Source organism: Peromyscus californicus, unplaced genomic scaffold (assembly GCF_007827085.1).
Source record: "Peromyscus californicus insignis strain IS unplaced genomic scaffold, ASM782708v3 Scaffold_21__1_contigs__length_65335640, whole genome shotgun sequence".
NCBI classification, from domain to species: domain Eukaryota; kingdom Metazoa; phylum Chordata; class Mammalia; order Rodentia; family Cricetidae; genus Peromyscus; species Peromyscus californicus.
This window is the reverse complement of record NW_026294514.1, coordinates 43900504-43923244: the sequence shown is the minus strand read 5'-3', so window position 1 is coordinate 43923244 and position 22741 is coordinate 43900504. Positions and strand designations below refer to the sequence as shown.

The window sequence follows — 22741 nt, the reverse complement described above, 5'->3', positions numbered from 1 at the left end:
CCAACAGTCTATGGTCATCATTGTGTTTTTTATTTAAAATAGAATCACATGCGTCCTGTTTGTTTCACACCTATACTGTAAAAATATTTTAAAGTCAGTTCACATAGACCATCTTACTCTTTTAGTAAATTTCTTATGTTTACATGCAGCATAGTTGAAAGGGAAAGACTGTATGTACATTTTCCCTCAAAATCTCCAGATGTGTGCGCTCTGGTTTTTTACATTTCTGTAGAAGGAATGGGCTTTATTTATTTATTTATTTATTTTCAATTTGTTTTCTTGAGACAAGGTCTCACTATGTAGCTCTGGCTGGCCTCAAACTCAGATCCGCTTGCTTCTGCCTCCTGGGTGCTGGGATTAAAGATGTGCATGGCCATGCCCAGCTCCAATATGTCTTAAAATTTCCATAGAAGGAATGTGGCGTAACCTTTCTTCCATTTATTTGGACATAGTTCTGGTACATACATATAGCCCAGGCTGGCTTTGGAATTGATCCTCCTGCCTTAGCCCCCGGAGTTGTGGGGTTACAGGCACACAGTGCCATGCCCTTGCTAGGAAGCATGTTGGGAATCATATCACAGCAGAAGCTCATAAGGAACTGCCACAGCCTTGCTTGTGATGTGTCTTTTCAACTTAGTAATTAACTCTGGCTTTAACCTGTTTTAAGCTTGTTTGTTTGTTTGTTTATATGTACATATGCATACATATGTACATTTGCCCTTGTTTGTGACGTGTGGTGTTTGTGTGCATGTGTATGGAGGTCACAGGCTAATGTTGGTATCTTCTCAGTCACTCACTCCCAGCCTTTTTATTTTATTATTTCATGTGTATGGGTGTTTTGCCTGCGTGTCCATGTGTGCACCATGTGTGTGCCTGGTGCCCGAGGAGGCTGAAGAGGACATCAGATCCCTGAAGCTGAAGTTACAGGTGGTTGTGAGTCACCGTGTGGGTGCTGGGATCTGAGCCCGGGTCCTCTGCAAGAGCAACCAGTGCTTTTAACCACTGGGCCATTTCTCCAGCCCCCCAACTTTATTTTTTGAGACAAGGCCTTTTGCTGAACCTGGAGCTCAGCAATCCGACCAGCAAGCTGCAGGAATCCTTCCCTTCCATCTCCTCAGCATTTTACCAGCTTAGCTGGCTCCTCAGCCTCATGGATCATAGTTCTTAATCTCGGTCACTACATATTTCATTTTTTGACATTAATATTGCTATATTTTAAAGTTAACTTGTCACATTTCTGTCTAACCTGCTGAAAACGTATCTAAGTGTTCCAATGTGCCGTCATCTCTCTTCTTGGTTAGGATGTTGTACCACAAGCACTGTTAGATCAGTACTTGTCAATGACCGATCCCTCTCGAGCACAGACGGTTGACACTGAGATCGCGAAGCACTGCGCATACAGTCTGCCGGGTGTGGCCCTGACTCTCGGCAGGCAGAACTGGCACTGCTTGAGAGAGACGTACGAGACCCTGGCATCAGACATGCAGGTGAGTGAGTGTGACCGAGAGTGAGTGTGTGAGTGTGGAGGTGCTGTCGTGCTTGGCTTCCCAAGTCTCAAGAATTGTATGTCGTCCTAGCTAGCACGGGCTTGCGTTACAGCCACAAGGGCTCAAAGCAGTAGGAGCTCGTCTCCTAGTCAGACGTGCGTTGTCTAACAGAGGGCACTTCCCCTAAATGTCCTCTCCTAAGTGCTGCTTTGGTTCTTACACTAACGGGATTTTTCACACCTTAATAGAACTATATACTAGACCTAAGTTTTGGTGCCTGGGTGCCCAGAGCATTGACATGCACACATCCCAGAGCACATGGGTAAACTCTTGACCTAGGGGGTTGTGTGTGGACATCTCTTTCTAGGCTTTGACATCATTTCCTCTTGTTCAGTCTGATTTCTGTGTGCCAAAAATTTGACCCTTTTGCCCCTTATCTATCCCAAGAAACAAGCCAAAACCAAAAAGCCAATAATAAAAAGCCTGTTCTTTGGGCCGGGCGGTGGTGGCGCACGCCTTTAATCCCAGCACTCGGGAGGCAGAGCCAGGCGGATCTCTGTGAGTTCGAGGCCAGCCTGGGCTACCAAGTGAGTCCCAGGAAAGGCGCAAAGCTACACGGAGAAACCCTGTCTCGAAAAACCAAAAAAAAAAAAAAAAAAAGCCTGTTCTTTTAGTGCAATTCTTATTTCTTATAAAGAAAACAGTTGTTGGACTAGTTCCCACACATAATAACTATAGTGGTTATACCCATTCAAGGCACAAGTGCTGTTGACTCAGCAGGACAGAACTCTCCTGTGACACAGGCCCTTCAAGCTTGTTAACAGCGGCTCTGGTCGGAACCACAGAGCCCCATTTTCCATCATGGAAATTCTACTATCCGCAGTTTTCAATCTCTAGTCTGCAGAATTCTAGGGTGCCCTTACATGGCCTTTTCTTTCTGTCCCTGTCCTCCACAGTTGTCTCTTTCATATGGTGAGCTGGAGTGCACAGGTTTACCGTGTATGTGTACATGTGCGACACACACAGAAATCTTTCATTCTTGTGTTTCTTAAATTGCCAGTTGTGCACAAACAGGTTTTGGGTTTTATCCTAGATAACGTAGCATTGTGTAGGGCAGCAGAGGGGAAGGTTGTACAGTGGACATCAACAGATCAGGGACCTAGTGTTCAAAGAGCTAGGGAAGTTTATTAGGGATTCCGAAACATTTTTTTCTTTATAAGTGAAAGGGAAACAGTAAGTGCCATACAGAGATTGGAAATTTTTGTCACAACTTTTGACACAGTAATATCTGTTAATTCTATTCTGATGTAATTTGTTGTTTTGGTGGGGGGCGGGGTGGGTTGTTTTGTTTTTGAGAAAAGGTCTCACTATGTAGCCCTGGGTGGTTTGGGACTCTGTGAATTCTAAGCCAATCTGGTCTACATACAGAGATCTAACTGCCTCTGCCTCCCAAGTGCTGGGATTAAAGGCGTGATTTGTGTGTGTGTGTGTGTGTGTGTGTGTGTAGATCAGAGGACACTCTGGATTCAGCTCTCTTGCCAACTGTGGGATCCGTGAATCATACACAGCTTACCTTGCTGTGCACAAGTGTATCTACCTGCTGCTGAGCCACCTCACTGGCCCTGGTTGAATTTTTTGAGGTTAATAACATTTAAATTACAAATCACTTTGTTTCCATTTCTAACACAGTTTTTATTTCTACAGTGGAAAGTTCGAAGGACGCTAGCGTTCTCCATCCATGAGCTTGCGGTTATTCTTGGAGATCAGCTGACAGCTGCAGATCTGGTTCCAATTTTTAATGGATTTTTAAAAGACCTTGATGAAGTCAGGATAGGTGTTCTGAAACACTTGCATGACTTTCTGAAGGTAACTTTTAAATCCTTTTGCATAAAAATGTGCTAAAAGTCTACTCTAAGCCTACATTCCTTTTTCTCTCTCGCTTTTCTTTTTTCTTCTTTTGTGCTAGCAATATTTTTATGTTTCTTTTAAGACAGTTTATCTGTGTAGCCTTGGCTGCCCTGGAACTCATTCTGTAGACTAGGCTGACCTTGGACTCCCAGGATTTGCCTGCTTCAGCCTCCCAAGTACTGAAACTAAAGGCGTGTGCCACGACTGCCTGGCTGTTTCGGTTTCTTACTAAAGAGATACAGCCATGAAGTTTCTGTTGGATCGTAATGCATTCCAAATGTGTTGTACTCAGGGATAACGTGATGTTGACACCTTTCCATTGTGGTATTAAGTTGATCACTTCACGTGGGGTCTACTCAATTTCCTGGAGAATTGGCCATTTCATGGGAATTAGTGAGAAATTGGAGAGACAAGCTTTGAGTTCTGTGGGTGTCTTATCCTTAGTCTGTTATTCCTACAGCCACAGAGGAGTCTGATGTATGTGTGCACCGCACATGTGTGCAGAGCCTGTGGTGGTCAGAAGGAGCTCTGATGCCCCGGAACCAGAGTCACGGTCATGTGGTTGCTGGAAACAACCTAGGCCCGCGGCAGAGCCCTGAGTACTCCTCCTAACCACTGAACTGTCTTCTCTCTGGCCCCCAAAACCCATTTTAAAACAAGGGCTGGGGAGGTGGCTGCTGCACTTGCTGTAAAAGCAAAAGACACGAGTTCAAACTCCAGGCACCCACGTCTGTAACCACGTGATGGGTTATGGAGATGGGCAGGTCACAGGTGGTGACTGGCCAGCCAGCCTAGCCAAAAAGGCAGGTTTGGTGAGAGACACTGTCTTCGGTAAACTAGAAGAAAGGAAAAACTAGAGCAGTTAATGACCTATGGTGTTCTCCTCTGGCCCCCACGTGTCTGTACCTGCATGCACATTTCTTTACTGTAATTACCGTGGTATTCAGTCTAATAAAGAAATAGCGCCCGTGCCTTGTCCTAGTTAAATAAAAATGTCTCCTTTCGTTACCACAGCTTCTTCACATTGATAAGAGAAGAGAGTACCTTTATCAACTCCAGGAGTTTCTGGTGACAGATAACAGTAGGAACTGGCGATTTCGTGCAGAACTGGCAGAGTAAGTGCTAACTGTTGATGCTGTCTGGCAGGGGTAGGTTTATCTCCCACTTGCCCTTGGCACAGTCTTCCTGGCCTCGTGCACCTCGGAGCTTGTCTCAGGTTCTGGGCCTTCATCGTTCTCATCATGCCTGCCTTACTGCCCTGCTCCCGTGAGCTGGGTATTAATAAATCTACTTGTGTCTGTTCACAGGGTGCTGTCTGCACTGTGGCCTGCCATTGTCCCTCAGGACAGCCTGGGTGCCAACTGACTTTTTTCTAGTGTTCTCTTCCATCCGCAGCTCCCCCGTCCCTGTACTCATAGACAGCCACTCCTCCCGGCTCTGCCTTAGTCAGACCTTTGGCATCTAGGCTTTCTCAGAGGCTGTCCCCTCCCTGGCACCCAGCTTAGTCTGTGCCTGTGCAGGTTTTCTCCAGTAGCAGGATGTTTGTTTGGTATCAGAAGGCGGCCTTAATTTCAACGTTTCATTTTATGCATGTCAGTGTTTTGTCGTCATGTGGTATCTGTGCACCGCACGTGTGCCAGCTGGAGTTACAGGTGGTTGTGAGCTGTCTGGTCACGGGCTGCAGCTTGAGCTGGGTTTCTCATTGCTTGGCACACTCTATCCCCTGAGGTGACACCTTGTGTCCCTTGGGGCTTGCCTCTGTGGGAATTAATGTCAGGAGAGGACTTGTTAATCCCGTTGCCCATAGCAAGTGCCCTGAAGATTGAGAAGGTCCTGTCCTGACCCATGTGTGGGCTAGCACTGCTGCAGCTCTCCACTGAGCTCATTCGTTCGTGCCTCTGTGTAGTCTCAGAACCTTCCAGCAGTGGTTCTCAACCTTCCTAATGCCGCGACCCTTTAATACAGTTCCTCATGTTGTAACGACCCCCAACCATAAAAGTACCTTCGTTGTTGCTTCAGAACTAATTTTGCTACTGTTACGAATTGTAATGTAAATGTCTGATATGCAGGATGGTCTTAGGCAACCCCTGTTGTGACCCCCCAGAGGGGTCACAAACCCACAGGTTGAGAATTACGGTTCTAAACCAATGAAATGGGGAAACCACGCATGATGTTCCAGTGAACAGACAAGGAAGATGCTTTGTTCTATCTCCATTGCTGAATGCTTTTTAGTTTATTTTGTTGATGCTGTAACAAAATACCGACACTGGGTAAGATGTACAAGAAACTGCTTGTTTGGCATACAATGCTGGAAGTGGAAATGACCTACTGCTTCGATCCTCAACACAGGAGAAAAAAAGCCCAGTTTTTCTGGACGTGTTAAAGTCCCCTTCTGTATATACCAGGAGAGCCTAGAGGTTACTCTGCACAGAAGCCTACTTGATCAGAGCTACAGCACAATTAACCTGTTGTCTTATTTCTAAACCTTGGTTGGATTTAATTTTTTTTGTCATTTATATCTTTGTAGACAGCTGATTTTACTTCTAGAATTATATAGTCCCAGAGATGTTTATGATTACTTGCGTCCCATTGCTCTGAATCTGTGTGCAGACAAAGTTTCTTCCGTCCGTTGGATTTCCTACAAGTTGGTATGTTTGAGCTTGTTGGCCTTCCCATCATTGCTGTCCAGTCGCAGGACTGATGGATGGAAGCCGGCCTTACCTTCTGCTTCCTTTAGGTCAGTGAAATGGTGAAGAAACTCCACACAGCCACACCCCCGACATTTGGAGTCGATCTCATCAATGAGTTGGTAGAGAATTTTGGCAGGTGTCCAAAATGGTCTGGTCGGCAAGCCTTTGTCTTTGTCTGCCAGGTAAGAAAGACCTGGGACGCCTACTCCAAGTTCTCTGTCCCACCTCTCTCCAGCCTCCCCCCTCACTCACAAGGAACTGAAGTCACTCTCTGTCATGAGGTTGCATGCTTCTCAAAGTTAGGCATCTGTCTGGTTCATTCAGCCAGCTGGCATACCCGCGTGGGCCACCGCACTCCATACACACCTCACAGTGCACACCAGAGTGCAGGCTGGAAATCAAGGTGGACTGGCTGTCCTTGGTCTCTGCAGAGGTTAAAACTGCAGCAGCAACTGCAGTCAAGCCTGGTGGATGGCACACTACCTGTAGTCTCAGCACTTGAGGAGTAGATGCAGGAGGACCATGAGCTCCTAATGACCTACATGAAATGGGGGAAGGTAGCTGAGGGACAGACATAGAGTCAAACTGGTGAGAAGCCCGAAACTCAAGATAAAGGAAAGGTTCTGACTGCTTTTACCAGCACCAAGGGCAGGGACAGCATTTCCCGATTGGAACGTCATAAACGTACTGAAGCATGAGATGGTATCTTACCTAGCGTGTACAATACACATGTATGAGTGGTTTGGGTTTTGAGTTCCCATGCACCTGGAATCCTGCTCTAAGCATGGACACTAAAGTCCATAGCACTTCAGTTGTCACTCGGGTTCTGTCCTGTATGATGGTTTGGGCACTCACTTCTTTCCACCAGACTGTCATTGAAGATGACTGCCTCCCCATGGACCAGTTTGCTGTGCACCTGATGCCACACTTGCTGACCTTGGCCAACGACAGGGTTCCAAATGTTAGGGTGCTGCTTGCAAAAACACTTCGACAGACTCTACTGGAGAAAGGTGGGTGGCGGCCGATGGGCCATGTGTGGGCAGGAGGAAGAGTTCATGATGGTTCGTTTTCTCCAGGGTACAGACACTAAAAGGTCTTTAAGATACTGGACATAGGGTGTTTTTGTAACTTAAGAGTTGTAAAGGTTTGGTGGACGTGGCTCAGTCTGCTTTGCTCTGCAGGCCTGAGGATCTGCATTGGATTCCAGAGCCTGTGTAGAGTGGGGTGTGGGCAGATGCTCCAGTGCTTCAAGGCAAGATCTCTGGAACTTGCTGTCCACCCAGTCTAGACAAGCTTAAGGTTCAGTGAGAACCCGTCTCAAAATACAAGGGGTGGAATGCAATGAAGGAAAAACCTTCAGCTTCACCTTCTGACCTCCACACACGTGCACCTGTACATAGCCACACAGACACATAAGAATTTTGTGTGTATGAATGTATTAATAATCTGACCTCCACACACGTGCACCTGTACATAGCCACACAGATACATAAGAACTTTGCGTGTGTATGAATGTATTAATAATCTGAATAATGGGAGGCAGTCAGACTAGTTCCCCAGGTTGCTGCCGAGCCTGAAGACCTGAGTTCAACCCCCATGACCCACAGGATAAAAGAGCATCAACTCCCAAAAGTTGTTCTCTGACCTCCATGTATGCCAAGGCTTGCACACGCACACACATGACTCTGAAGACACTGCCTGGAGTCAGCTGCCAGGCATTTCAGCTGAGGGTCGAGGAGGTCCGTCCCTTCCCTTCGTTCATAAGGCAGAAGACACAGGCACCCTGTAGTATTTGTTTTGTTGGTTCGGGTACTGTGACTGCCTTCTCCAAATGCCACATAAAGTTGAGGGTGTGAACTCATGACTGAAGTACGGAAGAAACTTGTAATAAACCTCACAGAATAAGAAGAAATCAGAGCCAGGCAGTGGTGGCGCACGCCTTTAATCCCAGCACTGGGAGGCAGAGCCAGGTGCATCTCTGTGAGTTCAAGGCCAACCTGGTCTACAAAGCGAGTTCCAGGAAAGGCGCAAAGCTACACAGAGAAACCCTGTCTTGAAACAAAAAAAAAAAAAAAAAAAAAAAGAATAAATTAGTTCTGCTTTTCTTTGCTATTTGTATACATTTTTAAAATGACTAAAGAAAATTGGTGCTTTTTTTTCCCCTCAGAAAAAGTGTGCATACAGTTTTCCTTTTCTGAGGTAATAGCTAAAAATATGTCACTTTAATAAGCATGAGCTTATTCACTACCAAGAGATTTGTCTATCATAAAAACAATAAATCTCAGTCTCTTTGGATTCTAGTGCTTTTTTTTCTGCAACAAATGAGCTTGCAAACTGAGTCACATGATGGTTATGTTTATGCTTGCAAAGAGCTGTATTTATTAGACAGTGAGCTTTTTATACCTGACGAGACTATACGTGGTCCAAAATGTCAAGACTAACCTTACATGCTGCACATGTCATTCCAGAATACTTCTTAGCCTCTGCCAGCTGTCATCAGGAGGCCGTGGAACAGACAATCATGGCCCTTCAGATGGATCGAGACAGTGACGTCAAGTACTTTGCAAGCATCCACCCGTCCAGCACCAAAATCTCTGAAGATGCAGTGAGCACAGCTTCCTCAACATACTGAGACCCACTGGAACCGTGGTGTCCTTCCTGCTTCTACCAGAGCCAGGCTTGACTGCCCTGCACCAGTCTGGGACAGCTGTGGGGGGACCTTCCTCCTGCCAACTCACTCGCAGGTGCAAGTTGCCTACTCCCATTACCAGTGGTTCTAAGAGTCAAGAGAAAGTAAACACTATTATCTTATCTTGACTTAAGGGAAAGTAATTTCTCAGAGGATTATAATTGTCACCAAAGCCTTAACTCGTTCCTTCATCTTATGACTGAATGACTTGAATTGGCAGAGCCTTTCCCTTCGGAAAGGAGGAGGAGGTTCCCAGAGACCTGCACTGCTTTCTCCTGGGTTTATTTAATGGCTGATAAATGAGATTCTCACGGCCAGAAGGTGGACGTGCACCGGATGGGAAAGACCTTCAGTATTAGCCTAAGCATTCCTTACAGGTGCGGAGCCTCGTCAAGCTCCTTGGCTGCCCTGCCCAGCCTAAGTGTGAATAGTTCTTGGCATATACAATGACAACGGAGATTTTTTTTCTCCTAAGGGCTTGATGTTAACACTACATAGAACCTGCTTTTGACTCCTCTTGCAGCACATTGCTGTACACACTTACAGAATGTTTGCAGAGTCTCTCTCTCTCCTGATTGTTTTCATGCTGGTCATGACCTGAAGGAAATTTCTCAGCACGGATATTTGTCAGGTGTTTTAACTTGATCATGGTCAGCTCTGAGGTGCAACCTTTTCGTCCCATGCTGCATACACCTGTGACCACTCTGGGGCGTGCAGCCTTAATCATGCTGTTAGAACTGTTGTGGTACAAGTTCCAAATAAAATTTATTAATAGGATCTATAAAGAGATACCACCACTTTGTTTTCTAAATGTCTACAGATAAATGTAATATGTGGCCTGTATTACTTAGCATAAGATGGGGGAAAGATTAAAATATTTGTCTTTACCTAGCTCAGTAGTCTCTTTGGAACCCGCCAGGTGTTCATCAGTCAGTCCTGCTCTTGGCAGACAGCAGCAGCCTAAAGACCAGGGAGACTATGGTCAGCAGGCTGCTCCTGAAGCGTAGACAAACATCTCCGAGTCTTGATTTCCTCATCTGTAAGATGGGAACTCGTAAAAACCCGTTTCCCACAGGATTGTGCAATTGCATGAGATCGTGCAAAGGCACCAAGTGCTGCCATGCAGATGTAGTTGTTTTGGTGTGCAATCCCCGTCAGCCTTGCAGTGCCTCCCAAGTGCTGGTTACTCACGCTGCCAGGAAATGGTATCCGAAGACATAGGCTGCTTCCATGTAAACTCCACAGATAAGCCTGTGCACTCAAAATGCCACACTGTCAAGGTGTTGAAATGGCCAAGAAATCCACACTGACAGGCTGCATGGGGAGTAGGTGAGCCAGGGTAGTAATGCTCTGGGTGTTGGGACTCAGACTTGTGAAGACAGTGGCAGCTATATTGGGGGAGGGGGGTAGCCCCAACTTCAGAAGTTCATGTTCTACAGGAATCCACTTTTGCCCCTCAGAACTTCAGTTCTGTAAATGATGCTGACAGCTGCAGCTTTTGAAAACAGTACTTTAGGGTAAGGAATCTCGATCTGTGATGTGTTAGAGCACGGTGTAAAAGGTGCAGCTTCCCGCTGCTTGATACCCTACTGGGGCATTCCTCCAGACCCTATATTACTTTAGAGCTCAGTGTGGTCAGTGAAAACAGACCCCTGCGTTGTTCGGCAACCTTAACATAGGGCATGCAAAAGCCTTCCTGGTTTGATTAATATCTAGTGAATTCAAAATTAGAAAAAGGATCTCCATTGCTGGATAAACACCATGACCAAAAACAACTTGAAAAAGAAAATACTTGACTTAATCACAGTCCATCACTAAGGGAAGTCAGAGCAGGAACCACGGAGGAACACTGCTTCCTGGCTTGCTTACATAGCCAAGGACCGCTTGCCCACGGGGCAGCATCACAGACACTGTGCTGAGCCCTCCCACTAGAGTAAATCAGGAAAATGCCCTACATCAATGACGAGGTTCCCCCTTCCCAGGCGACTCCAGTTTGTGTCGAGTGGACAAAAACTAATCCGCACAATTAGCCCTCTGTTGAGGCACAAATACATCACTCTTCACCCATAACCTTTCCATTGTCCCCAATATCTCACATTAGTATCACAAAACAGAGCTTCAAAGCCCTGTCTACATTCCTAACACTTTTACAGGTCCAAGATTGCTTGTCTCGTAATTGTGGGCTCTTATAATAAACAACGTATATGATTTCTTATTCCAAGAGGAAGAACAGTACCCAGTTAACAATCAGATCAGAGCAAAAGCAAACTCCCAACAATGTCAATAGCTCCATGTCTGAAATCTTGAGCCTCACAACCTCCTGGGCTCCGTGGGCTTGTGCCCCCAGTTCTCCGGCTCTGCCACCTGCACACAGACTCAGGTGTGCTCTGCTCTACACTGCTGCTGTCCTTGTGGTGACCCAGTAATGGTCCTGGCCTCTGGTCGTCACTGTACCCAAGGCTGCATGTTACAAGTGGCCTTTCCTGGTTCTCTAGGACTCTGACTCTCCCTTGCCATGGCAAGCCCGAGCTTCTCTCCAGGACCCTTTCAACCCTGGAGCCTCCACTACAAATGAGTCTCGGCACCTTCACCAGTGGCCTCCTGGCCTCTGCAGGAGCTCCAGCCTGGCCTCCTGGTTCCAGGCCTCAGCTGCTCAGTCTGACTCACCCTCTCAATCTTCAAAACCAGGACCAGGTGGAAGACTGCCCATTGCTGAGCTGAGCTACCAAACGGAGGATGCAGCTTTTCCCTCCCTAGACTGTCACACCTGTGTGCTGACCGGTAGGAAATACTTCCCAGAGACTTAACCTCAATGATGCTGCTTCCTTATTAATCACCCGAGCTAACCGCATCAACTGTCTCAGTAAAGGGAAGTTTTCACTCTGGTGCCGGTCCTCTTGTTAGTCACAGCTCGTTTTCAGCCCTAGCTGACCAAAACACAAATACTTTATTCCAAATGCTACAGGGACAGCAACAGTCTGAGAGACTCAAGTCAGATCACAAGTCAGATCCCCATCACCTGCACTTCTTTCAGTCTTTACTGAGTTCCTACAGAACCGCTCACTAAGCTCAACACTCAACACTGCTTTTGCAGACCAAAGTACCCACCACTTCTATAAGCCCCAAACAAACAACAGTCATGTCTGCCACAGCAACACTGCACTCCAGGACCAACTTCCACCCCGGTTTGCTTCCCACTGGTGGGATGAACACTGCGATCAAAAGCAACTTGGGCAGGAAAGGGTTTGTGAAGATATGACAGATCATAATTTTTCTTCAAGGGAAGCCAGGGCAGGAGCCTGGAGGCAGGGACTGAAGCAGACTGGAGGAGCACTGTGTTCTGTGGAGGAGCACTCCATTACTGGCTTGCTTCCTGAGGCTTGTTCAGTGTGTTTCTTTTACACACCTGAGGACCACCAGCCCAGGGTGGCAGTGCCCACAGTGGGCTCAGCATTCCCATAGCAATCATTAATTCAAAAAGAAGAAAGATGCTTTGCAGACCTGCCTCGATCCGGTCTGATGGAGGCAGTCCCTTAATTTCCTCTAGATCTAGATCTATCTAGTTGTCAGACCCAACACAGGGAGGGGACAGCTGCTCCGCCTTAGGAACTGTGGAGGAACACTGCTTACTAGCTTGTTCCCTCCCCTGTGGCTTACTTGGCCTACTTCCTTGTACAATTCAAGAGCACTCATGCAGGAGCACCCCCTCCCCCACCCATATCAATCACTTGTCAAGAAAATGCCCCACGGGCAACTGTGATGGAGGGGAAAAAACGAACAAAAAAACCACACCTCAGTGAAGGTTCCTTTTCCCCTAGTGACTCCTTTGTGCCAGGCTGACAAAAACTAACCAGTACATGTCACCTTCCAGTGTCAGCTCCTCAGTGGCTGACATGGCGAGAATGCTCAGAAATGGCCCTAGGAAAGGCCAGCCAGCTGCAAGGCACAGCAGGACCTTGGGAGTCTGCTAAGGGAGAGAACCTGCAAAGCTACATCTCCCAGGGAAAAGCCAACAGCAGCTGGTACTTAAAATTTTCCTGCTGTAAAAGCGAGTAAAGGGATAACACATTCCGACAGTTTATGAACAGTACAAAATGATAATAAATAATACCTTCTAGCTACTTGATGCTGTGTAGCTAACCATGGAAGGTCCTTGTTGCACTGTTAAGTGGGTGGATGTCTGTAAAAAGCTCAGCCCCTCACCTCAAAAGGGAGTAAAGAGAATTTATTCTGGAGCCCAATGTGAACAGCCATGGCCAGGAACAAACTCAGCTCGCCCCAAATCCATGTTCCAATGTGGCACCAGTTTCAGGAAGGGTTTCTAGTTACAGGGCAAAGGTTTAAATCAAGATACTTTTCACACTGTGGAGACACTGGGTGGGTCGTCACAGCACAAGGGAACTCTGTCGTCGGCTCCGTGTTATCTAGTGACAGCCTTACTTTCTGGACAGTGGTTTGCTAGAATACACTGTGAGGTCAGACCTAGGGGTGGGCAGGGAATGGTTGTCAAAGAAACGAAGGTCAGCACAAGCTGGTCTGGCTCTGCTCTGCAACAGTAGCTCTCCCTAGTCACAAGTTCAGTCCCTTGGCCTTGCAGGATTTTTAGTACCACTACAGCCCGTCTCCCCGCTTCTGCTCACTGTGGAGAAGCCATGAGTTTAGACTTAGCTTGCTCACCTCTCCCCAGGCCACTCCAGCTGGCCCCCACCTGTCCCTCTTGTTTACAAGTGTCTGCAGCTTCTGACGTGAGCACAGAGACTGTGTCCTGTGTCCCTTTGCTGACAGTTCCTGTTTGCTCGTAGGGTTGCCCAGGAGAAAGGCCACTTACCTGGTACATGACCTTTTCTCCTGAAGTCTTGGGGTTAACTGTGGTACTCACGCTAGTTTGTTTGTTTGTTTGTTTTAAACCCTGGAACTATCCAGTGGGCCGATCGCTGTCCAACAGGCAGCTGTTGTTACAGAACATCTGTGTTCACTGGCTCTTCTGTCTGCTGGGCAGGCAGTGGCAGCATGGCCCCAGCTCTCCTCCAACCTAGCTGCTGAGGTCCCACTTCTCTGCAGGCATCTCAACATTGCCTGCCTGAAACATCAGCCATGCTCAGTGTGTTCGGGACAGATACTGACTGGCAGCACAGGCCAGAGGTGCAGGCCTGGAGTGGAAGGCTCTGAACCACCGACGCTGAGAAGTGCTCCCAACACAGTGGTGTTTCTACACAGTGTTCCATAAGACAACATAAGCAAAGAAAGAAAGGGCTGGAGAGATGGCTCAGTGGTTAAGAGCACCGACTGCTCTTCCAGAGGTCCTGAGTTCAATTCCCAGCACCCACATAGCGGTCTTACAACCACCTGTAATGATGCCTTCTTCTGGCCTGCAGGGACACATGCACGCAGAACACTGTATACGTATAAATAAATAAGAAAAATTGAAAGAAAGAAAAACTCCTGCCACCTCTAAATGGAGATAACTTCTTTTCTTCTGTGCATACTAGAAAAGAAACTACCCGGAAATAGTGTGTGTATACAGGCCTGGTTTCTATTGCATTTACAACTCCTGTCTTAGTCCTTTGTAGCTATCTATACATACAAACCAGGGGCCAGTTGGTGGGGGTGGGAGGGGGCTCCCATAGGGACTCTGATGGAGTTTAAAGTGGCCTGCCTGAGTCAGAACCTACAGAGGTCACGTGTCTCTCCTCCCCAAGACTAAATCCTGATCCTAGGGTGAAGGTGAGGAGTGGCCCAGCCCTCAGACACCTGCCAGAATTTCCAGAACAGTTTTACGTTCTTAGGCAGCAGAGAACATGGCCCAGCACCTGTGTGGCTCTGAGGAACTGGAGCAGTGGGGGAGTTCCATGAGAACTGCCCCACAGACACGGTAAAGAAAAAGGAAGGACGAGCCGGGAGCCCATAATCCCAAGGTGGGGGTGGGAGGGCTGCTGCCCATCTGCTCCTGTCTACTAAAATTCTCCTAGGATGTTACTGTGGCTTTAATTAGTGAGGACTTGGTAACTGAAGGGGGCATCACTGTAAGTCTGCACCTCAGAGTCCCAGCTGTTCCAGCAGACAGACTGGCCAGGGGAGTGGGCCACAGGAAGCGTGTGCTGAGACTCCACACAAACCTCTAATTCTGGGATCCTGCGGTGCTCAAAAGAATATTTAGTAAGCATTTACTCTGTTTTCTCAAAGTAAATCAGTGTTTTCATTTTATCTTCCCTGTACATGTTTGGACGGCATGTACGTGACCCACTGTGTCAGTGCGGGCAGAGGCCACAAGAGGGTGCTGGATCCCTTGGAATTACTTACAGATAGTAGGCAGCGGCCTATGGGTGCTGGGCATTGAACCCGGGTCTTCTGGAAGAACAGCTAGTGCTCTTGACCCCTGAGTCCTATCTGTAGCCCCCCAAATAGTGTTTTCCAAGGCACTGTGCCCAGGTCCACAGCCCACTTGGCCGTAATCAGGCTGGCATGACCGCAGTAGCCGGAGACACTCCTGAAGGTACCTTGGGAACAGCAAGAGGGCTACTCAGGTTCCAGGGACATCACTGACTGCCCAGACTGCCGGCTCCACTTAGCTCACTGTTAAGCAGTGCTCAGGCCCAGGAACCTCTGTAGTGGAGACAACTGACAATTTACGAGTTGAGACACTGCAGCAGGGTGGCCCCATGTAGCAAATCAAAATACAGGATATGTCCTGGAGTCCCATGGACACACCCTGAAAACATTCAACCATAAGGAGGCACTCCGTTTTACAAGGTAACCCTACTACAGGGTAAACCCGAGTGAACAGAATGAAGGCCAGGGATGCCACACAGCACACGCCAGGGTACCCCTCCTCCTAGGGAGATGTCAGGTGACAGCCAGGCAGAGGGATCATGGAGGGCCCCATCCTGCACAGGACTTTGTAACCATTCCTTCTATAAACTGCCTTTCCATGCTCAGTCCGACAGCAAAGGGCAGTGATGCAAATATTTTTAAAATCTCTATGTGAGAAATTCAAGATATCCAGGGATTCTGCAGCTAAAGACACCTCACCTCCCACAGAAGGATTCTTGCTTTCTCTACGTAGAGCCGGGACGTTCAGCACTGCCTCGCCTGGAATCTACAGGCTACAGCTCCAGACAGCAGCCAGAAGTCCGAGCATGCAGCACGGGGGAGAATCTCTCTGTTCCCTCCATATCGACCTCTTTTGACCCTGATGGAACCCATGGGCCCAAGGTGAGTGGAAATCACACTGGTTTCTTTTCTCAAGCTGTACTGACCATAGATGCCGCCACTTGGAAAAGGGTGGACAGGTATCAGGTTGGCCTTGTGGTTAGTGGCATGCCTGCCACACAGCATAAGGACATAAGTTTACTATAATCCCAGTGCTGAGGCCTGTGGGAAGCAAATAAGCCGACTCCCAGAAGCTCACTGGCCAGCCAGTCCACATGCATCAGTAAGAGTCATGAGATTTCATCTCAAGAAATAATACGGTACATATATACAGCGGAATACTATTCACTGTAAAGAATGAAATCATTAAGTCTGCAGGCAAGGGATGGAACTAGAAAATATTATACCGAGTGAGGTAACCCAGGCCCAGAAAAGCAAACATCACGTTTTCCTCTTATTTGTGGATACTAGCTCTGAATCACTAGATGTAAATATACCTGGAGTACAGACACCAGGAAAATGAGACCATGTTTTTGGGGGAGCACCTGAGGGGGCAGTAAACAGTCGCTACGAAAAGGAGAATGGGTAGAGGCCTGCCTGAGAGGGGGAGAGTAACAGCACTGAGGATGCTGGAAAAGCCATAGAGAATATTATTTTAGACTACTCAAAATTACATACAGAGTCAGGCACCGTGACACACACCTTTATATCATAGCACTCGGGAAGCAGAGGCAGATCTCTGTTTGAGGCCAACCTGGTCTACATACTGAGTCTAGGACAGCCAAGGCTCCAGACTGCCAGAAAAAAAAACATGTTTCCATGCATGTAAGTTCATATACATTTTATAGTATAAAGGAAGTTTTGTCATTTAGAGTGACAACACATCCCCCAAACCACAGAATAACTAACAAAAGCCCCAGGGCAGGCACGGGGAACCTCCTCTTGAGTTGGTGGTCAAGGAGTCCAAGAGGTCCCCAAACAATACAGGCCTTGCTGTCACCCTTGACCTCTCCCAGAAAACAGTTAAGAGCCTATTGCTGAAGGCATCGCACACTTCCAACACAGGATCTGCAGGAACTCATCTGGATTTGACCTGGAAGCCGCCTCACTGAGGACTGGCTCTCAATCGTCTGGGATGGAGTCAGCATCATCAGCCGCCAACAGAGTAAAGCTATCAACAGTCCCATCTAGCTAATACACCAATGAAGCCCAACAGTGACCAACAGGGCCAGTACTCCAAAAGGTGCAACAGTGGCACGTGCATCCTAGGGTCACCAATGGTCACCCAGCTGGAGTTCAGGCCGCCTAACGGAGATTCGTGCCTAGCACATGCCTAGCACTATAAACTTAGACAACTATGCCTGATGAGAACATGGAACCTAGAGGAACCTCCCACGACCATTCCTAACCAGGGCCATTCTACGTATTGTCCTCTGCCCACAGAGCATCAAAGAAGCTTCTTTTTGCAGCACGTGGAGACGACAGAAAGCCACAACTGGTCAAAATGCAGAGATAACTGACTGTGAGTGTTTGTTCCAATCAATACAACACAACACAGCAAGTCCGCCACACTTAAGGCTCAGGGAACATCATGAAGGAGAGTGCAGGAAGATTCTAAGAGCCAGAGGACCAGGACACCTGCTATAAGATAGTGTCTTCTAAAACAAAAAAGGACACACACAGAGAGAAGGGGTGAATATGATCAAGATATATATATGACACCCCCTAATAATAAAATATTATTTTTGAAAATTGTATATATAATTCAATCCTCAAAGGAACCCTATTCATTCAATAAATATATAATCTACTTGCTATGTCAAAGGCTATTTAATAATAATAAATGGGGCAAACAACTGAGAAAAGACACCTAATGTCAACCTCTGGTCTCCACACACCATCCATAGAAAAGACAACACACACACAAATGTCGGAGCTGTACTGACTGTCACCTGGCACGTCACCAGGAAATTTAATAAAATGACGATTTGCAGGTCATGTCCTGAGTGGAGAAATGAGTCTAAGGCTTAAAGCCCTACACTAGGGACTTAATATAATAAATCTTTTTGAAATTAGGACTTTGTTTTGTCAATGAGAAATGAACAGAACAAAATTGATTACTAGAGGCAAGGGAAGGCATGCAAGCTACGTATTTCCTGCGCCTCCCTGAAAGCCAGTGTTAACAGGAGACCGACACTACCAGACACCAAGCTGGTCTCAGCCTGAACTACATACCGGGAGCAGAGAAAGGCAACACTGTCTTGCTGAAGCCATCACCAGAGGACGTGATCCTGAGCAGACCTCCTCCTGGGTCATCCTAGTCCAGTGGCGGCCAGCCCCAGACTACAGGAACAAGGGTCTAACTGCAGGCTGGGGTTGCGGAGTGGGGGGCATGAATACAGCAGCATCCTCTTCCTGCTCTGCAAAGGGAGCCCGCACATGGGATTTAAAGACCCTGCACTTGGTCCTTCCCACCCGAGTCTTCTAACGCTAGTCTAGAACCATTCACTAATTCTGCATCCCAGAGAAAATGCTTACCTTACAAGCATGTAACCTTATTAGGCACTCTTCACCTAGCTGATGCGGGTCTTTGATTTGTGCCTCCAATGAGGAGTATTGACTAAGCCTGCATCACACCCAGGGGTAATAACTACAGAAACATCAGCAAAATGCCGTGGAGAAAGCTCGAGAAAGCCCAGGCTTCGGCTGGACCCACCGGTCAGGGCATGTTTGTTTTTGAGGGGTGTGTGTGAGTGTGTATCTGTGAGTGTGCCTGTGGAGGCTAGATGTCAGCATTGGGTGTCTTCCTCAGTCACTCTCCGCTTCATTTTTTGAGACAGGGTCTCTCGCTGAACCCAAAGCTCACTGACTGCCTAGACTAGCTAGCTACCAAACTTGAGGGGTCCTCCTATTTGCATGCTGCAGAGGCAGAATTACAGGTGCTCCCCACCACTCCTGGCTTCTGATGTGGATACTAGGGGTCTACACTCAGGACTTCATGTGTGCACGGCACACATGCACTTTACTGACAGACTAAGCTATCTCCCCAATCCACACCCAGCTTTTTATGTAGGTCTTGACTGAACTCAAATCTTCCTGTTTCTAAAGCATTGGGCCCTCTAAGCTGGCTCCAGCCCATGTGAAATAAATGTGTGCAGTGAAAAGCTGAACATATAAAAGCCGTGGGCCCTGGTGGGGTCAATCCACATCCTTCACCACTCTTCTCTCCAGATCCCTGAAGTTAGCTGTCACATCAGGATGTCTGGGACCTTCTATAAACCAAGTTTAACTATACAAAATAGAGAATCCAGTATTTGTCATGCTTAAATATTAGATATTTTAATTGTGAGAGTAAGTACCCCCAAAACCAAAATGAGAAAGCTTTTTTTTTTTTTGGTTTTTCAAGACAGAGTTTCTCTCTGTGTAGCTTTGTGCCTCTCCTGGAACTCACTGTGTAGCCCAGGCTGGCCTCAAACTCACAGAGATCCACCTGCCTCTGCCTCCCAAGTGCTGGGATTAAAGCGTGCGCCACCACTGCTCGGCTGAGAAAGCTCTTTTATTCTAGACCAGTGCATCCCTAGCATGCTAACTGTTCTAAGTCCTCATTTCACATTTAAAATGCAAACCACTGTAAAGGCCAGCAACCGGGCCAAGATGGGCCTGGACTTGCCCTGGAAGATGAAGCTTGCTTTCCCAACAGCACCAGGAAACTGTCAGAGTTCAGGAACTGCAGGCCGAGCCTGTGGGTAAACAGTTTCGGTCAGAAGCAAGCAAGGTGAGATGAAGGTCAGGAGCCCAGAGCAGGACCACATGGTCTGCATGTGTACTAGGGAGGAGCACAAGGTGAACTAACATCTTATCCACTCTCCACCTCAAGTACCCACACCAACTCTGTGCCAGCTGCTGGGCATGCAACTATTTCAAAGAAACAGTGCACAAGAAAAAGCTTTTTTTTTTTTTTTCTCAAATGGATGTTGAATTTATTTCCTTGATCAATAACGACCCTGGCAAAAGTTAGTTACCCAACATTGAGACATTTGTAATGAAATACTAATTTTAAAAACCCATGATACCTTAATAGAAATTAGAGTTTACACAAACAAAAAAGAAGTCTTCAATATTGCCAGCAAATATAAAATGAATGTAGTATGTCTGACAGGACGCAGCAAGGAGTTTATACATTTATATTTGACACCTGATCATATTTCCAGTCACCATAATATCTTCTCTCCAGATTTAAAAAAATAGTATGCTGATTTCTATAACAAAGCTTTTTTTTTCCGTACAAAAATCAAATAATGGCCAACAAGTCACAACAGTGCAATAGGTAGAGGGTTTAAAAAACAAAACCAAACCAAAAACACTGCATCAAACAGGTGCTGAAATAAATACTAACTTGGGGGGACTAGAGCCCTCGTGTGGGTGTGTTTCTCACTGTACTGTGTGGAGTTGGTCTTCAGAGCCACAGGGGAGCTCCCACGGGGACCCCTCATCTGACAGGCCAACCCAGTCTGGCCAGCTGCCTAAGAGTCAGGCCTCCCAGACACCTCAGAGCCCACCTGATCTAGAAGCACAATCAGGTAGGGTCAACTGCAGCTGTCACTTTCCCGCTGCTCCATGGTCCTTGAGATGATGTGAATGAGTACAAACTTCTGTGTGAGAGCGTCTACATGGCTTATCCTGGCAGGTGTGCACACCCTAGCCCAAGCAAGCAACTCAATCATTGTGGTTTTCCTGGGAGGTCTGCGGAGTAAAGGTTTCTGGTTTGAGAAGCATCCTTTGTGTTAATGCCTCAGGGTCAAGGTGGTCACCTCTGACCACCTCGGTGAAAAGGCCTTTGCTGATCCCTGGCAGTGAGTGACTGGGCCTGCACTGTGTGTCTGGTGGCGGGCTCCACCGTAACCTCTATCTGCAACCACACTAGGCCATGGCTATGACTCACTGACAGACCTGCTTCGGAACTGTAAAAGCAAAGTAGTACAGTCGGGTAAAGAACACCCAGCGAGAGCCTTTTTTGGCCAGTCAGAAAATATGAGGCAGCTCCCCACTGAACAATCTGCACCAAAAGGTGTGGAAGGCACAATCAAGAGTGGCCAGAGACCCTGTGGGGCTGGCGAGACACGAGCGTCCACAAGGCAGGTGCAGAAGTGACCTGGTTTGGTTCCCACCCTTTGATAAAAGATCCTGATTCTGCTGTGATTAAAAAAAAAAAAAAAAAAAAAAAAGCAAAGAAAGACAATTTTTGGTTTAAAAAGAAGCCACTCAAGGGTTAAAATAGTTATTTTGAACAGAGAAAATTAATTTTCAAATAAGCTGACACTATCTGGAAACTCGTGTGTTCCCTGTAAGCCCTGGTGTGTCCACTGCTTCACCCTCCCAGGGCCTGAGCCTGACAAGGAGCCAGGCGTGTGCAAGAGGAAGCATCTCTGAGAACCTCTACAGCATGTACGGCAGCCAAGTCAGCTGACTCTCGCTTACAGTAAGATGCACAGGGCCCGAGGCAGTTCAGATGGGCGTCTCCTTCCGGTCTTTGCTGGGGGAGGGCTTCACCTGCTCCTTAGCTGCTTTGACCTCGAGGACACCGTCACAGGGCGGTGGGCCTACGCCCCCTCGCCTCTCAGGCTCCTCATCCTCCTGTAGCTGCTGCTCAGACTTGGCTCGCTGCATCTGGAGCAGTCGGAGCTGTACGCGCAGCTCAATGATGGCCTCCCGCTCCTCGTGGACTGCCTGGTTCAGGTGGTTGTTCTTTATCTTAGGGAGTGACAAAGGAGGGGGGGGGGGCAGTTACCTCTCAAGTAAGGTCAGAAGGACAAGGAATCGGGGCAGAGCACAGGCTGCAAGCCATCCCACAGAAGGATCTAGTTCTATTTTAGCCGGCCTGGCTGGTGCACCAGAGGACATGCACACGAACATGCAAATGACCATATAAATATAGCTCTGAATGGGTGAGAATGTCAACTCTGCCTGGACGCAGAAACGGTTGTTTTAGGAAGTATTTTAGTGTTTAAATTTAGTGTTAAAAATCCTTACACTGGTTTCTGAACAGCCTGCAAGGAGAGTACAAAGGTAATTTTAGCAGCAATTAAGAGAGGGAACTGGGATAAAAGCTGAGATTCCTTTCCATGTCAAAATCTGTCTTTATGACTACATCTGAAATGCGCTACTTAAACCCGTGGGAACCCACCATCACTTCTAAATGATGCACACTCATCCAGCAGCGTTTCAGTAACTCGAGAGTCGCGAACCCCAGGCTCTTGGCAGCCTTTGTTTCTGGCAGCAACTGCCCCCATCCATGAAAGCCCTCTCTCTGCCTTAGTATTTCCCAGCATGCTGAGCTGCTGGGTATGCCAGCTAACTAGGCCTTTGTTCAGATGGGGTGAACATGAGAATACGCCCCACTTGTACACCTTGTCATGACACTGCGTGTGCCTGGACCCTTCTTCCCCGACTAAGAACATGGCAAGACTCAGGGCAGCAGCTTTGGCCCCAAGTGGGAAAGCTGTGTGAATAATGGGCCTACACAACGCACAATAAAACACCACACTAATTCTGCCATTTGTCCTCCTGCTGAGTAAAATAAAGAGACCAAGCTAAGGTGCCAATGTGGTCTTCTAAACAACAGAATCCCCAGCGACCCACATCTCACTCCTGCTTACTTCCTTTTCTGTTTTTGTTTTTAAACAAGGTCTCACTATGTAGACTAGGCTGGCCTCAGACTCACAGAGACCCATCTGCCTCTGCCTTCCTGAGTGCTGAGATCACTAGCAGGTCCAGGTATGTATACACGGGTGCACGCATATGGAGATCAGAGGACAACT

General features: G+C 47.4%; 2 protein-coding genes across 6 annotated transcripts in view; one reads left to right on the top strand and one right to left on the bottom strand.

Moving 5' to 3' along the window:
• Ppp4r1 (protein phosphatase 4 regulatory subunit 1) overlaps positions 1 to 9665 on the top strand; it is a 55467-nt gene extending 45802 nt beyond the window's left edge. For all 5 annotated transcript variants that reach the window (XM_052750215.1, XM_052750216.1, XM_052750213.1 and 2 more), the window contains 7 exons: positions 1302 to 1487; positions 3192 to 3353; positions 4410 to 4510; positions 5923 to 6043; positions 6133 to 6267; positions 6954 to 7095; positions 8554 to 9665. In XM_052750215.1, the coding sequence (XP_052606175.1) occupies positions 1302 to 1487; positions 3192 to 3353; positions 4410 to 4510; positions 5923 to 6043; positions 6133 to 6267; positions 6954 to 7095; positions 8554 to 8717 (1011 nt within the window). In that variant the 3' untranslated portion in view covers positions 8718 to 9665. The remainder of the gene's footprint in view (positions 1 to 1301; positions 1488 to 3191; positions 3354 to 4409; positions 4511 to 5922; positions 6044 to 6132; positions 6268 to 6953; positions 7096 to 8553) is intronic.
• Positions 9666 to 21296: 11631 nt separating this feature from the next.
• Ralbp1 (ralA binding protein 1) overlaps positions 21297 to 22741 on the bottom strand; it is a 44428-nt gene continuing 42983 nt past the window's right edge. The window contains exon 10 of the mRNA XM_052750217.1: positions 21297 to 21674. Within this exon, the coding sequence (XP_052606177.1) occupies positions 21429 to 21674 (246 nt within the window). The 3' untranslated portion in view covers positions 21297 to 21428. The remainder of the gene's footprint in view (positions 21675 to 22741) is intronic.